At 39.0% G+C, this 17484-nt stretch overlaps 1 protein-coding gene across 3 annotated transcripts in view; it reads right to left on the reverse strand.

Annotated features, from left to right (window-relative positions):
• STK32B (serine/threonine kinase 32B) overlaps positions 1 to 15242 on the reverse strand; it is a 159403-nt gene extending 144161 nt beyond the window's left edge. For 2 of the 3 annotated variants that reach the window (XM_030492853.2, XM_030492852.2), the window contains exon 1: positions 14917 to 15242. In XM_030492853.2, coding sequence (XP_030348713.1) covers positions 14917 to 14992 — 76 coding nt within the window. In that variant the 5' untranslated portion in view covers positions 14993 to 15242. Of the gene's footprint in view, positions 1 to 14689; positions 14760 to 14916 lie in introns of those variants that run through there. The other variant, XM_030492854.1, reaches the window with a different exon arrangement.
• Between the last annotated feature and the right edge of the window lie 2242 nt (positions 15243 to 17484).

Genomic DNA, 17484 nt, shown 5'->3' on the forward strand with positions numbered 1-17484 from the left:
GGATCCACTGATGGTAGTAAGGTTGTGCAGCAGTAGCTGAGGATAGAATGGGGACTGTAAACAGGAGAAGCTGCCTCTCATGGAAAAAGACAGTGTTTAATTAAATTAGCAGCACATATGATGAGTACATTTAAGCGCCAGTGCACCAGTACAGAAGAGTTAAAGAAAATTTCAAGGTTTCCATTACAGGCTGGCCACAAAGAGACACCTGAGCCCAGCAAAAGCTGTCTGCCTCTCATACGAGCCAGATTACCATCAACTGTTTAAAAGAAACAATTTTAAGAGGGATGACCTCCTCCATTAACTCCATCTGTTAATCCACCCATAGTTATCCATCCTCCACAATTAAATGACTTTTACTATATACTTCAGCACTGAGGTTGCATCTTACTCATAGGTCTCCTAAATTTTTAAAACTAAATCATACTTCTAGAAAAAAATAAAATCAATTTTAGGGGTGGAACCTCAGATCCAAACCTCTGAGGTTCCAGAGAGACTGACCTGAAGCTCACCTTACAGTTCTGAATTTTTAGTTATCTGGAGCCAAAAATGGGCTGCTGTTTGATTCTAGCCAAGATTCTTTTCATTTCACTGTGTGAATCATTTAATTTCATCAGAGTCACTTCCTTTTGACTGCCATTTTGGAGTAAAAGCAGGTCACCAAAGGTAGGGTTTTTTACCTACATGTTTAAGACCAAACTTTTGTTGATCCAACATGATTGATTTTTCATAGCTTCAGTTGAAGCAATATCCTAATTTATTTAGTTAATATTAAACCACTTTTCCATTCTGATATACCACTTTTTGTGTGTTTTCCTTCTGGGTGTATAGGAAGGGTAGAAAAAAAAAAAACCTTATAGTGATATCTATATTTAATTAATAAGGAACCTTTAGAATTTCAGTGTGACACATATTTCTTCACCTTGAGGTTTACCGATAAATATTTAATGATGAAATTCGTATTTTTGGTATTGGGACTGAGAAAGATGGGTTGACTGCTATATATGCAACTAATTGCAGGTTTTTTACTTGGAGCTGATGACTTATTCTCTGATTATTGAACTACTTACCTCTGGGAAATCCTTCCAGTGATGAAATAAAGATAGTTTCAGCCTGATAAAAGTATGCTTATCTATACACCACAAGCAATTACACCAGAGCTGATAGGACTATGCATTGCTGAAAACAGTAAATATGAGTAAGCAAATCAGGGCCTTTGTCTTATATATCCACTGCTAAGATTAGAAGTGAAACATGAAAGATCTAAGCAAAGCAAACATAGGTATGCTCACAAAACAAACCGAATCCACTTCATCTCCATATCTAGGCTTTCACATCAGCTGGCACAGTGGCAACTGAGGGGAGGAGGAGGATTTAGAGACCAACCGCAGTTCCCTGGTTATGGCTGGGGTTGACATTAACTGCAGAAGGTCAGTACACTCTCTAAGCCACAACTTAACTTATAAAGATTTACCTTATGTCACCACACAACAGGAATAAATATTCATTTGGTGTACAGAATGAGTAGCTGACAGGTACTAATGGAAAGAACATAACTTCTAATTTTAATGACAGAAGTTATTCAGTGCAAAGCACAAACAAATAGTGAACTGCAGAGTATAAATTGCTCAGTGTAGCAGAAGGTTTGTTAGTCTTAATGCCTGAAACATTCGGTGATATTAAACGTGCTTATACTAATTCTGTATAATGACAGAAATAGAATTTCAAATAAGTTTAATTATAGATGTTAGATGGAAACCATGAATATTGGTGACTCAGTTCTAGAGTTCCCTACCACATACACTGTGTTTGTTTTGATGAGAGTAATGTACATATAAAAATATCTATATACATATAAAAATATCTATTTACAGACACACAGAGAGAACTATTCTCTGAAATGTATGTGTATTATATTTTCTTAACTATGATAAAATTGTAAATGAGCAGATGAGAGTTTCCTCTGGCTATTTATGAAAAGAATTAAAAGAGTTAAAAATTGAAATTAAAAAGCCTTGGTTTCTTCACAGTACAGAATGAAAAGCTTTCAAAATAACAAAAGAAAGTTTATTTTCCATCAGGTCCATGCCCAGGTCAATCCTTCCTTCTATTTTTTTGTTTTCTTTTGTTATCTTAATCAACAAATACAGGCATAAAAAGGACTGCAAATCAGCTTCATATCATTAAAGTCTAGAAGGAGCATACTGCATATGACGGCAGTCATCAGTCTTTCCCAGGTGATCTGCTGGGCTGTGTTTTTCTTTTCCAAATTGGAATGTAGCACTGCAGGCGGTTCTTTGCAACATTCAGGATACCCTGTCACTTGAAACATCAGGATATCATTGATCCACATATGTGTGTGGATCAAAAGATGTATATGGTCTACCTCGCAGATGAAGGTTAGGAGTCTGAGAGCTGAGCCGGTTGTTACTCATTAGCATTTGTATACCCAGGAAGCATTCAAAATTCTCTGTATCTCACTAGAAACAGTGAGAAAACTGAATGCCACAAGCACTATCTTTTCTCTGTAAGGGACAGCAACTACACTGAAAGGGTTGCTTTTTACTAATGCATTAAAAATCCATGCCTGCGCTCCCTCTGACATCTGTGAGATAGACTGATGGCTCCTAGCTTAGGAGAGCCAAAGGTCTGAAGCCAGAGCAGCACTTACCATAAGGGCTTGAAACCACTGAAAACATGGTATCTCTTCACTGGCACATATTACTTAATCTTTTCTGAACAGCAGACATAACCTCCCTCTGCCCTCAGAAAAGCCTTGTGAAAGCCAGAGAGAAGATGCTATCCTAGGAACAGCTAGAATTTGCCTAGCTACCAGACGAGCTCCACTTGCACATCCTGCTTCCCACGGCCAACTATCAGGCCAGGCAGCTATCCTCTAGCTGCTCTCTTCTCCCATTCATCAGTAGAGAGCTCCCTAACTCCAAAAGAACAAGGTTCGCCCTCCTGAAAGTTTGGATCAACAGGAAAAGTTCTATATGCGTCTTTTCCAGCAAAATCTCACAGCACTTAGTGGTGACATTTTTGTTTAACTGAAGATTAATAAATTCTTCTATATAGTCTTTCAATACTGAGATTTTTGCAAAGAATTTCACACTAAAAATATATTTCTTTTCCTAAGGTATTTCTATCTGATATTATTATTTGCACCATAAAACAATCTAGTTCAAAAGTTTGGCCTAAAAGCTTAAGCAAAAACTTCAAAGACACATTACTGGGCTGGAAAAGAGTTGAAAATAATGGCACAATTGGCATATTGTTGCTGAAAAATCACATGCCAAGTCTGGCCAGAGAAGAATCTCATGAAGCTGCAGAAGATTCTAGCTAGTCTGTTCCTCCAGCTATATCCAAACCAATCCCAGTAAAGGCTAACTTTGTTTTACAGCAGTGCCCTGCACGTAAGACTGTGCAGCTGTGTCTGTACTTTTCATATGCTAAAACAGTAAAATATGAAGCTGAACTTAAAATAATGACTTTTTCCTACTTCTCAGAAAGGATCTTTTGATTAGCTTTTGTTCTTTGACTTCAAGCTCTGTGTAGCAGATGCCAGTGCCTAAAAGATGTGGTATTGCCCCAGAAGAGTTTGAAGGCTTTACAGCTCAGACAAAGGTTTACCTAAATGTAATCCCAAAAGGCATAAAAGCAAACTTTATAACATAATATGAAAGCAATCCAGGTGGAAACTGAGGATAGTTTCAGAAAGGTGTAAAGGACACTCGGGAGACTAACGGTGATTTTGTGATTGTATTGCATCTCTGTTTCAACAAGGTGGCTAAGAATGATTCTCATCAAGAACTTCCTTGCCTCAGCAAGAAAGGCAGAACAATATCAAAAAGAAATACTAATTACTGGAAGTATTAACTCAGTTTGCATTTTTAGATCTAAAATAAGTAACAGCAGGTGTTCCCTTATAACTGCAAAAGTAGGAAAAAGAAAGAAAATAATTTTTGTCCATTGAAGTATGTTGCTTTGTAGTATATTTTTCTTACTCAATATTACAGTTTTTCTCACACAGAACAGTGTTAGCAATACACTGAGAAAGCCAGTCCTCTGTTTCATTCACTATCAAACCGAGCTAAAAATAACAGGGCACAAAAGCATAGCAGCTGTAGAACTTAAGTTTCCAAATTTCAAAGAACTAGAATTAAAATATTTCTTAAAAAAACAAAAAAGAGAGAGAGAGAGAAAATGAGAGAGAAAGTGGAAATAAACTAAAAAAAAAAAATATTGCCAGATACAAGTAGAAGGTTAAAAAGCACAGATTTAATCCATAGTTCAGTTGGAGTCAGATAAACAAGCTACAGGGTAGATTTGATGAATATATCCAAACCAAACATTTTAAAATAGAGAAAGTTAAAAAAGGATTCATGAAATATAAAAGACAGACTTTCATATTATGATATGATATTATGAAGAAAATATTTATAGGGATATAAAATTTTGGAAATAAATTTCAGTATTATCAACTATTTTTAGTTATCATTAAAAGCCTTAAAAAGCTGTATAATAAACACCAACTTCAGTAATGCTTTATGAAAAGGGTTCCTTCAATTTAAAAGGAAAATGCCTTTGTCTGCATTTATGGAATAAATGAAAGTAACTTATGTGTCTACATTGCACTTAACCATTTCAGAAAATCGGGTACAACATTTCTAGGAATAAAAGTATTGTAGAATTTGACACTCTTGACAGAGTCACTCTGTGACAGAGATGATAGAAAAGGGTGTAGGAGAAAAACTAATTATAGATAGAAAGAATTTTCCATTAGTTATAGCAGAAAATAATCATATGCAAAACTGAAAAAAGAACCTAGATGGACTGAATACAAGTGACATAGACTGAGATCATAAAATCCTAGAATTATTTAGGTTGGAAAAGACCTTTAGGATCATTGAGTCCAACCATAAACCTAGCAGTGCAAAGTTACCTCTTTTTTGTACTGTAATAGTCTCTCACGTCATCAATTTGACCTCATCTTTAGCTTCCTCAGTTTCCACATCGACTCTTATCAGCATATGTGTTTTCCTAAGTAAATGAAACAGTCTGAATGGGCAGGCTAGGATTTTTGAGTCAATGGGACAGCTTTTGTTTTAACCACTGGAAATTTGAATATTTCTGTAAAAATCTGATGTCTTCTTATATCACCACCTCAGTTCTAGAGTCTGTCAGTTTTCTGCATTTTCCAATCTAACATTCTTTGTCTGTCAGGAAACCTAGCAGTATGTAACCAAGGAAAGCTTACTGGAGATTTAGCTCAACAGGGACATGGCTATTAGAGTGGAAAAAAACTCATTTGGAAACAAAGGGAAGAAAATCCTTATTTCTGTGATACAAAACTACACCCCACCCCCTTACTGCGGGACACTTCAGGTGAATGCTGACTGCCCTTAGGGAGCAGGCCAATATACAACACTACTATTTGCCTGAGTACAACCTGAAAACAGGTCACACGCTGAACTTGCATTATAGTTGTCAAATTCTGATAAGCGAGGAATCTGGAAGAGAAAGTCTGGTAGCACTCCCTGGTGAAGCAACAGATGTCTTTGTTCTTTCCTCTTTTCTCTAGAAATTTGTGTTTTATAAAGGTACAATACTATTATCTATCAAAAAAACCTTTTGCGTAGAGGACAATAAAATCCCTTCTACTACATCAGACAATGAATAAGAACTTGAGGTGTACAGTATAATGTTGTACTGTATACACATGATGTGTCATTTGTAGGGTATAATGTTCATTTCTAAGAGTTTAAAATAAAGTCAAAGGATGTTCCATGATATACTATATGAAGAGAAACAGTTCTAGGTCCCGATAAACACTCAACCTCCTCTTGCACTGACTAGGTGTGGGCATCTTGGGCCCCATCACTGCTCATCTGCAGATATTATGTGGCATGAACAGGCATTTCTGATAAAGGAAGTAGTTTCCTGGGATCAAATGCAAACAAATAAAAGCCTGTGTTATTCTTCAAAACAGTTAATGTATCAGAGACTGAACCCCGCAGAGTAAACCAGCTTTGTTCTTCTTTAACCAAAGGAGAAAGAAATCAAGACATTTGCCTGTTCTGTTTCTGCAAACACCCTGTATTTGTTATTCATGCCAAATTGTGGTGAGGTCCAAGGATATTCAGAATATGATTTAGTTAAGACAACAACGTTTATCACTAGCACCAGTTTTTGATCTTTGTAGAATAGTATTTTAATTTTTCTTGTTGCAGGGAAGTTTACATATACACATGTATACTGTGTTCGCATGTACAAGAGCAAATTCAGTAACAGCTCAACATAGGCTTGCATGAGACAGTAAGTAATGTAGTTTAAAGTTATCAGTTCAACAAGTTCATGAAATTAAGCAGAGCTGTGCTCAAGAGAGATCAGGTTGCCTGATGTGCATACTGCTTACCACCGCTCCTCTTCCCCCTCCAGAAAGGCCATGCCTCTCCTGCAAAGTTTGGTGGATAAGTTCCCTACTTTTTGTCCCTTCCCCTCAGTTGTTTTACTATGGAAGAATACTGTAGAGCTCCACTACTGGGGCTGAACTTGAAATCGTCCTTTTCATTTGAATATCCTCTCCAAAATTTGTGCTTTGTATTGATTGAACTCAGTAGCAACCTTCTCTCTTCCACACCTTTCCCACTATCTCAGTATTAGCTCACTCTATCCAAGTTGAAATACTATGAAACCTCCAAAGTTAGGCAATCTTTTCCTCTTTTCCACCCTTCAGTGCTTGGCCCCAGGTTTCACTGCCTACCTGGTTTTGCGTTAGGAATGTTTCTCCTTCTGCTTATTGTTCAGTGAGGAAGCTAGAAAAAAGTGAGAGTCTTGTGCTTGGCCAGCAAAACCCTGCCTTCTTGATTCTTATGCTCACCTTCGGAAGAGGCTGCACAAGGAAAGTCCTGGTAGAATAGGACCTACTTTCTTTGAGTATCTATGAGCAAGGTCATTATTACTTACTATTCTTTCTTCCCAAGATTTTCTCAGTCATTTTCTAATTCACTTACGTACAACATTTGGTTCTGGGCTGAACTTCCTCCATTCTCTGGACAAGATGTTGCTCAGGGTTCACAAAAAACTGCATTCCTACATTTCTGCTAGCTTTATAATCCACATCCACACATCCACATCGAGGAATTCTTTCACTTTGATGCCAGATGCTATCAATGACCCAGTGGATGCCACACGGGAGACTGAAAGGAGGAGATAGACCTGTTCCCCCTTGTTCTATGGGAAAGTGTCAGAGGGGAGTGAGTGCAACCAGCCTCATGATGTCCTTGGCAGAAGTGAAAGACTGATCTTTTGAACTCTCCTGAAAGTGAAGCCAATATTGAGGAATAAAGTCAGTTTGGTATCTCTGTACATTTGAACACGATTTGTCCATGGGAAAACCAAGCCTTTTCAGTGTGCTGAACACCTTCCTTTTCAGTGTGTTGCTTCTTCCACCTTTAGGCTTCTCCAGTTCTGCAGAACATTCAGAGTTCTTCCTGATCTTGGAGAGTAGTCTCTGACCTGATCTTGCTTGATGCTTGGTTAGCTTTAATTTATTTATTTTTCATTACCCTGAAAAGCCTATTACTGCAAAAGCCTATCTAGACCTCCAGGCTCGCTACATAACATACATAGTAACATGAGTTAAATGTTACTTCTCCTGAGCACTTACACTTCGTAGATAACAAGCCACCAAGAAATTCCTTAACACTCTTAGAAGTGTCATGCCAACCACTTGTATAAATTATGGAAGTCTACAAAAGTAGCAACAAAGACTTACATGTTTAAGACTCTTTGTTCAAGACAGAAGTCCTGACAAGGATGTTTCCACCAAAGCAGAAGATTAAACCTTGGAATTTTAGAAAATATATTTAGGAAGGATCTTGAACATTCATCTGGTCCATCTCTAAGCTATTGCTGGCAGAGATTTTGTTGAAACTGCATGATGTTAAGGTAAAATAAAATTAGTAATACTTCAGCTGTCCGTTGAAAGAGTCTTGGTTCTAATCTTGACAAGGTGAGTGAATCAGATATTGCACATTTTTAGGACAGTTAACTGTGGGAACAGAGATGCAGCTCATTTGAGGGAGCCAGTAGCTAAGATGGAAGTGCCAGATTCATCCTGCTTTTCTTTAGAGTTCCCTGTAGAAAAGCGCAATCTGTGATCTAGTATGAAACTTCATCTATAATTATCATTTAGTGTCTGAAGAGGTCCAAATTATTTGTGTACATTTTACCAAAGATTTAAGAAGACTGAGTCAGGAAGATAATGGCTGATGGTGCTCTCAGTGCCATGATATTCCTTTTGGACCTTCTTTGGCACAGAACATGCAAACTTTTGACAACAGTTGGTACCTCTGTGACTGCCTGGAATTAGCATATTGTTATTCTGTGCTCTCCTTTCTGTCTACATTCTCCTACTGTCTCATACCATGATGTAACTGTAAGCTTGGCAGTGCTCTCAATTTTGTTCTGCATTTGTACAAACACTAGCATTAAGGTTTCTGAAATGTATTGCACTATGTGTAATGATGATATTATGTCTAAAGTTCAATAAATGGAAAATTAAGTTCTGTATAATTCAACAGGGCCATAAAACAAAAAATAAAAATCCAGTGGTCTGGGTCTTATTTATCTAAAACCTTGGTATCCAGCATAAAATAAAGGCCTTCAACAGCTGTGTTTTATCAATTTTTTGACACAGAACTGCCTTAGAGCATTTTTAAGTCACAATTGGGTGGTATTCCTACCCAATTCAGTTATAAAAGGGAATTGGAATATTCATGTTTGCAAAGAAAAAACTAAAATGTAGCACAACCCGCCACAAATAGAAATTGCCTGAACAAACCAAAAATCCAGCAGAAATATTAATCCCACCCTATATTTGTTACTTTCACTAACAAAAGGTATTTAGATTCTAAAGCATTTATTTAACCGTTCTGTAGGGCTATATTTTATGAAACAATTAGTTTGAAAAGGATATGTTATTAGCCTCGTGATTTGAGTTCTTCGCAGTTGTTGTATGACTGCCTCAGATGTTATCCATTTCAGCTTAGTGGCAGCCGGCTGCTGAGCACTATCTTATCACTGACAAGAACTGGATACTGAACACTCTATTTTGTATCTGACATATTTTGGCATTTAACCATTGCTTTAAATTGGTTCCAAGTGAAACCCCCATGTGTCGTTTTTCCCTATATCACTTTTATAGTTCTTCAGCTTCCACTGCACTTTATATAAACTCAGCCATTATGTTCTGAATTTAGCTATCTGAATCCATATTAATTGCAGACCTTTTTGTGAGGATCTGTATCTGTTTTTTTTGTGCTTTTAGTACAAGACTGTCTTTTCAGCAACTGGTCATTTAATAATGACATTTTCTGCAACTCCCCAACAACTTAAAATCCTTCATTTAAGGTGAAGGCTTTTCTAAACAGGAGAGGTAGATATCAATTTTAAATTACAACTTAGAATTTAAAGTCTAACTCCAGAGGGTGGCTGTTATATTCTCTAGTACACAAGGTTTCCATTGAGCTCTGTAGTTATGACATTAAAGCAGAATAAAGTCTTATGACTCAAGTAAAGCAGTGGGACTTCAGCACTTCTTTGAAGTTAAGTAGATACATAAGCACTATGGTGAATCAGGGATGGTCATGTGGAAATAAGCTAAGGCATGTTGCTATGTCTCATTTCCTTCATACAAGACCACAGTACTAAGCACAGTATGTCACACTGACCTCTGCAAAGTGGTGATCAAGCTTTATAGCTTCAGGATACTCAGTGAAAGGCTCTTTGGAAATACATATATGCTTTAAATGTAGTCACATACTATGAAAACAAAAACAAGAACTTTAAAGGCTTAGTGCACTTGTTTCTAAAAGTAACTGCAGCAAAGCTGACATTTTAGCCCCAAACAATCAAATACAACTGCCATCTCCCTTCACAGGAACAACATCTAGCCTCTAATTCTTCTGCTTCTTATCCTTTCCTCTGTATCTTCTACCACAATATAGGTAAATACGTTATTACTGTGTGGTAGTAGTAATAGCTCTCCTGAGTTGGCCCTTTTCTGAATGACTCTTTTCTATTATTTCACTTTCGCCTGTTAAATATCTCTGAGGTTTTAACAGAGCACGCTCAAGCAAATCCAGCATGAAAGGTACTCTTTACAGTCACCAGGCTATTGCTAACATATTTGTCACTTATGATATTTACTGACGATTTGCAAATAACATTTGCCAGTAGTGAATATTCCCCTCACCCTTCTATTGCCATTCTTGTGAAATTATTGCTATTTGTGAAGAGTTGAACATGAGGAAAATGTACTCCCTTGCTCTCCTAATATTAGTACTGGATACACATATTCAGGAGACGATCCAGGAGAGTTGTTCTGAGAATAGAAACATTCAAGGCAAAGAGAGTCAACATTCCTTTGCTTCAGCAGTATTAACAAAACAATTAGCTTGAAAACACTTTCTAAATGTCCAAAAAATGTTATAGTTCCAAGCCATTAAAGTCTTTATCTTTGATTAGAGGTAGCAATGCTGCTACACCAGACCTAGTTTTCTATACAACCTCTACAGCAATAAAAATCAAGAAATTAAGCATATTTTTCAACTGAGCTTCTTTAGCCAGAGTATAACCTTTAAGCATACAAAGAACTCTGTTCACCAGATTTGCTTAGCTGTTGTTGTGCTTTAACCTAGGCTAAGAAGAAAGAAATGGAGTAAATATAGCATGGCTTTGCCAGAAATTGTTTGCACAAGAGTAACCAGATGCTTTTCTTTGATGAGAAACTTATTTTGTAGATGGTAGAGTTGGCTTAGAATTCATCTTTCTCAATTTCAGTGAAGCGATGTATTAGATAGTACAAGCAAAGCTGAACAAGGTGAGAATTAAATGGCAAAATGCAAGGTGGGCAACTGTGCTGGTTTTATCTGGGATAGAGTTTATTTTCTTTATAGTAGCTAGTATAGGGCTATGTTTTGGACTTATGCTGGAATACAGTGATGTATTTGTTACTGCTGAGCAGTGCTTACACAGAGTCAAGGCCTTTTCTGCTCCTCACACCACCCCACCAGTGAGCAGGCTTGGAGTGCACAAGGAGTTGGGAGGGGACACAGCCAGGACAGCTGACCACAACTGACCCAAGGGATATTCCATACTACATAGTGTTGTGCTCAGCATACAAAGCTGGAGAAAGAAGAAGGAAGGGGAGGACCTTTGGAGTGATGGAGTTTGTCTTCCCAAGTAGCCATTAGTTGTGATGGAGCCCTCCTTTTCTGGAGATGGCTGAACACCTGCTTGACCACGGGAAGTGGTGAATGAGTTCCTTCATTTGTTTTGCTTGTGTGCATGGCTTTTGTTTTACCTATTAAACTGTCTTTATCTCAATTTTCTCTTTTACTCCAGATTCTCTCCCCTATCCTGCCACAGGAGGAGTGAGTAAGTGGCTATGCAGGGCTGAGTTGCCAGCTGGGGTTAAATCATGACAGTAACACAGGAAAAAAAATGTTGATTTGGTTTTGTTTTGTTTTGTTGTGTTTTTTTATGTTTTTAAATGGGAATGGTGAGACTGACAGGGGTTAACAGCAAAGGAGATGAAGTCTGGAAATGATCCAGCTGAATATATACACAAAATATTCAGTGGACTTGATAACTGGCATGGAGCTGTTGAGAGTGGTGGTAATACAGAACATTGGTAAAGTGATGGAGAATGAGAGCATCACAAGGAAAGAAATTGGTGATCATCTTTGAGAATATGAACAATAGAAATGGACCAAAATTCAGCCATGCAAAATGCAAGATCACGTACATAGAAACACCAAAAACTTCTGCTCATCAATGGAAATCACTGAACAGGGCACTGGTAGTCTAACTGATCACAGGGTGACTGAACTATCTACATGATATGCCTGTGAAGAGGGCATATGTACCAGGAAAGTTATTTGTAGTAGAGATCAGGAAGTATTTTTTCTACCACAAGGTCCTGGTGAAAAGTCACCTGCAATTCTGGGTTATCTATGTGCAACCAAGACAGGTTCAAATGCATGCAGACGAAGGGCACAGGGAATGAAAAGGTATTAGAAATAAGAGAAAATTAGAAGAGGTTTTCTTACAAATCAAAGACTGGGAGGGGACATTTTTGCTGTCTATCAATGCACTGGAGTAGTTATGGATGGTGGAAAACTCTTTAAGCTAAAAAAAGGTTGTAATAAACATAAATCTTACAAATAGGATAAGAATTATTTAATCAGGAAAACCAGATGTTTCTAACCATTCAAAGAGTGAAGTTCTGGAAGATCCTTCTAACAAAAACATAACATAGAGAGCAAATACAGCTAGTTTTAAAATGGTTTGTATTATGGACTTTAAAAAGATCAGTGTAGGATAATGATGTGTTATGCTGTCTGTGATAACTGAGGGTTTACAACATGTAGTCCAGCCTTCTGGCTGGGTCACTTTTTATCATCCAAAGCATGGCAGGGGGTCTACAACCAATGAATAGTTTTTAGATCTACTCAATGAATCGACACCTATTTTCATTAGACAGAAAGCATGAGTTGTAACTCTGGAACAGGTACTCTATAGGCTTGTCAGGCAGTATCTGGGTGCTCCTCACATACTATTTCCACATGTTTCTTTGTTAGGTTGTACACTGAATAATTAACTTTTTCTATAATTTACAAAGTGACAACAAATGGTTTGAAACCTCTTCTTCCGAAGTCCATGTGTTATTCTACATCCATCATTAACCCATACAAACATAAAATGATCACGCTTTTTTCTGCTCGTTTTTCTCATTTGAAAAGGCAGCTGTGATGTTACGCACAACAGACTAAATAGTTTGGTTACTACTATTCGTACACAACTCATTTATTCCAGTTCTCTTTGAATTGACAAGTATTGTCATTCTTGAGCAAAATCATACCATCTCCAGAAACTACCCTACTTTCTCTTGCTATACTTTCTTATTTGCCTTTTTTTTGAGATTTCACATTGAGTCCAATATTGTGGAAAACGGTGACTCTCGTAGCTACTAGTGGGACTATGAGATACAGCTTGGTTTTGTATTAAAACTTGTAAGATACATTTTCAAAGAGGTGTTTTCCTACATTATGTAGGTACTTGGAGAAAATATCATCCTGAATAATAATTTGCAAGTAGTATGTAAGTAGTATAGGTTATTGTTTTGTTTTAAAAGCAGTGGACTCTTCTGAACTAGATGGTTGTGCTAAGCATAATATCTTAAGAAGAAAAAAGGGACAATGTTAGGAACATTCATAATGGGGAAAAAAATCCAGAACAAAACAAAACCAGGCAAAGAATAAATAATGACCTAATAGAAATCCATAAATACTTTATGTGCTTTTTTATTAGGTATTAATAATGGCTGCATTACAGAATGTTTTACTGAGGGAAAAAGAACTGTGGCATGAAGTCTTCTCTGCAGTAATTTATTATTGAACTTTGTTCATTTTGCTCAAAAACTGACCACAGCTTTTTCTCATGAAAAAAAAAAAGAAATAAAGAAAGAAAGAAAAAAGGGATAATAATTAATGGAAACTGCTAACTTAAGAGAGCCCAATCAAAAGTCTTACAAAGGCTATTTTTTTAGCTTGGGGTGTCTAGACAAGATTGAGACCATGCTTTCATTTCTGGGTATTTCTTGGTGAATTACCTCAAGGTTTACAAGACTAATTGCTCACGATCAAGATTTTACCTGTCTTTCTTTCTCACTTGTTTACATAGTATGATCTATGGTAAATGAGTGAAATTTTATATCAGTACAAGAAAATAACAGCTATTGCACCACAATACACAAATAGTAAATAGTGTGTCCCATTCTCCACACAAGCAATGAAGTCTTGCAAAGCAAACCTCATCAAATACCTCTTCAAGCTTTGTCAGGTAATTGGGAATGATAGTTGTGACTTAAATTCAAGGTGTATTCACCTTCTTAAGCACTTTACATTCATTTAATATATATTCTCCCTATTCGCAAAACAATATAAATACCTCCATGTGTTCTGAACATATAGGTAAGAGCATAAATGTTTTTTATTTGTTAGCAATCTCAGAAAGCCAAAACAGTGTAATAGTCTATTGAGGCACAATCACCTCCTAATACAATACATTGGGAACACCTGGGAAAGCAATATTCTCAAAATTAAGCATCCATCATCCAGATAGGCAACAACACCTATCCCATAAGTAACATTACAACATCTATCCTGTAAGTAACATAAGAAACATTTCTAGTGATAATACACAATTATCTGCTTCCTGAGTGCTGTGTTCTCTTTGCTTCAAAAGCCAAAATGATTGTAATTGAAATGCATTCACATAATTCCAGTTAAATATGGTCTATGTATGAAAATGACATGGAAATTCATAAATTGTGAAGAAATGTCTTATTTTATGCAAACTTTTCCATTGTCTTTCAAAAACTTTACAAGATACACTTTCTTATGACATATTACCTAGGCAGGAAGAAAAATCTCAGAGTAATAGAGCTAGCTAAAAAAAAGTTTCAGAAAGTAAAGGTGATGGAAGAAGTATACCGAGTGACGCAGATATCACCGTTTAAAATGGGCAGGTGGGCAAAGAATCAGCTATAAACAAAAACAAAAAACCAAGCACCCATCCCCAACACGATGCCCATTCGTAAAGGCGTGTATGAAGTTACCTGCCATGTGCTTGAACGCCAAGTGACAGTGTGCTACACTTCAGCTGAGCTCAGCTAGGGGCAAATAGCCACGCAGTCGGTGCGGACGGCTAAACAAAGGTGGGCTTTTCCCCTCCTCCTTTCCCGGCAGCTCAGCCCCAGGAGACAGCCCGCTCGGGGGGGATCGGTCCCAGCCCGCTCCCCCTGCAGCGCGGCAGGCGCGGTACCGCGGACAGCTCCGCACTCACCGTCCTCGTTCTCGTCGAAGACGGGCGCCCTGTGGGAGTGGCTGCCCCCCATGTTAGTCCGCGGCCGGCTCCGCATCCCCCGCCGCCAGCACCCCGCGGGGCCGGCAGGCACCCGGCAACTGCCCGCCCGCCGCCGCTGCCTCTCCAGCCCCGGCCCCAGCCCCAGCCCCTGCCGGGGGAGCCTCCGCAGGGCTAGCAGTCACCCTGCGACATGAAAGCGATCCGTCTGCCCCTGGCAGAGATCTCTGCTGGCTGGCGCGCTCCGACTTGGGCCGTCTCTCATCGCGGAGGGGCAGGGGAGGGAGGGAGTTAGGGGAGGAGGGCGGATAGAGGGAGGGAGGGAGGAGGCGGAGGTCCTGCTGCTGGTGGCTTTCGGTAAGCGGTAAAAGCTGGATCTACCTGGATCCTGGAGGATCCTCCCTCCGCTTTTCCTCCTCCCAGACCCCCGGTGGGGGGTGCGGAGCCCCGCGCCCTGCCCTGCCCTGCCCGCAGCCCCGGTGGCGCTGCCTGATAGGGGTGCAGAGCTGCTCCGGCTGCCGGCGGAGCTGGCGGGCAGCGGCAGCTGAGGGCTCCCGCGACCCGAGGCGGGTGAGGGGCTGAGAGGGGTAAGCGCTGCCTAGGGTCGGGATGATTCACCGCAGCAGCGAGGGGGGACGGGGGCAGCTGATGGAACTTCACTGAGTTTACAAAGGGGAAAAGGAAGAAGAAGGGAGAAATCTCCTCCCGTTTGTCTTTCCGCTGGGAGACACCTTCGGGGTGCGGGGACAGACCCCCGGGGCGGGGCGGGGCGGGGAGCCCGGGCACACACCGCCACCTGCCGGCGGGACCGGGAGGGGCTGCCGGAGGGGAGGGGGTGCCTGGGGAGTGTCCGTCTGTCTGTGCAGTTAATATCTATCTATATCATAGTCATAGAATCAGCCAGGTTGGAAAAGACCTTTAAGATCATCAAGTCCGATATATGTGTGTTTGTATATATGTATGTATTTAAACGTCTGTATCTTGACTTCACTGTAAAAGTGCATTAGGTAAAAACTACTAGAAGTGCTCCAAAAATCCTACCGTTAGCAACTTCCGAGGTGAAGTAGAAGCAATTGCTTGGGAAAGTTTTTCCCAAGGGAAACAGATTGGAAAAAAAAAAAAAGTATCTACATTATTATTGTATTCATGTAAAAGTCTGTGCAGGTTCTGTAGGGGAAACCCACAGGAAATGACTGGTGAAAAATCAAAGGGAAGTTGCATTTTCTGCTTCTCCACTGTTACAAGGAGACAAGAGGTAGAAGGAACAGGAGCCTGAAGCCTGAATACATGTATTTTCATATATACAGGCAGAAAGACCCTAGTGGTCTCCTGTAATACCTACCACCCTTCTTTCAACATAGTTGTTTAGAAAAGCCCAAGAATAAATTCTACACGAAGTAGGAGAACTTTCAATCTCTTCGCTTATGATTTTTACCTGCCTTAGTTACCTTCATCACCTGTCTTTTAACCCAATATAATCCTGCTATAACCTTTCAGGGAAAGGTGGACTAGAATTAAATGCAGTGGGTAGGTCCTTGTGCTACGTGGCTGAGAGCTCAGAGCTTGCAGCACCTACAAACCCAGAGAGCTGATAAATTCAGACACAGTGGTATTTTTCCATAAGTAGACATGGACAGATTGTATCACCCCTGATATCCCTTTCTTACATTATTTTGTTTGCAACTGTTTACATGTGAAAGCATTTGTAAAATAAGGAAGCTTTCAAAGCAGTGACCCATGACTATTCATCTAAAATGTAGTTTGGAAAGCATCTCTTGCTCTTTGTTATTCTTTTATTTATTATTCACCCATCCAAAGATTTAGTCATTCAACCAAAAGCACAAACAATACCATGTTACTGAGGTTACGTTCCTTCAGTCAGAAGAGAGCAGTAGCATACAGAAACCATAGCCTTTCAGCTCTCTTGTGTTAACTGGCTAACGTGGGGCTTTATGTTAATCCATTTCCTCTTGCATTAGCAAAGGAGAACTGCACTTAAAGTTTAACATGTTTCAGCTGTAAGAGTTACCTTCTACCTGAGCTATGGGCTTTATATTGTGTTAATTTAATTGCTTCAATTCATGTGTAAGTATTTTAAAGTGACATTTGAAATAATGGAAAGAACTAATTTACCAGTAAACTCCCAAGCTGGTCATTTATCACATTTATCACACCTCCATAGAATGCAGACATGGGATGAACAGGAGCAGTTTGGGATTCCTTTGCATGCAGAAAATATAAATTCATAAAAAATTACTCAAACCTTCTCCAAGAGTTGCTCTATTTTTTTTTTTACATCTGACTTGCTCCATATAGACCAAAAGCCTAATGAGTCTTCTGAGACATCTTTCATGATTTCAAATGACAAGGCCTACCATGAACCAAAACAGTTCGTACAACTTACAGAGCAAGGACTTGTCTCTATTCATAAATTAGTCAGTTCTGCTAGACTGATGTGTGGTTTTGACTCCTGTATGGATCATCACAGCTTTGCAATTCATTTCTCCTTGGTTTGTGAAAACTACTAGTTCATGTTTAAACATCAGCATA

The sequence above is a fragment of the Strigops habroptila genome, chromosome 7 (assembly GCF_004027225.2).
Source record: "Strigops habroptila isolate Jane chromosome 7, bStrHab1.2.pri, whole genome shotgun sequence".
Taxonomy (NCBI): domain Eukaryota; kingdom Metazoa; phylum Chordata; class Aves; order Psittaciformes; family Psittacidae; genus Strigops; species Strigops habroptila.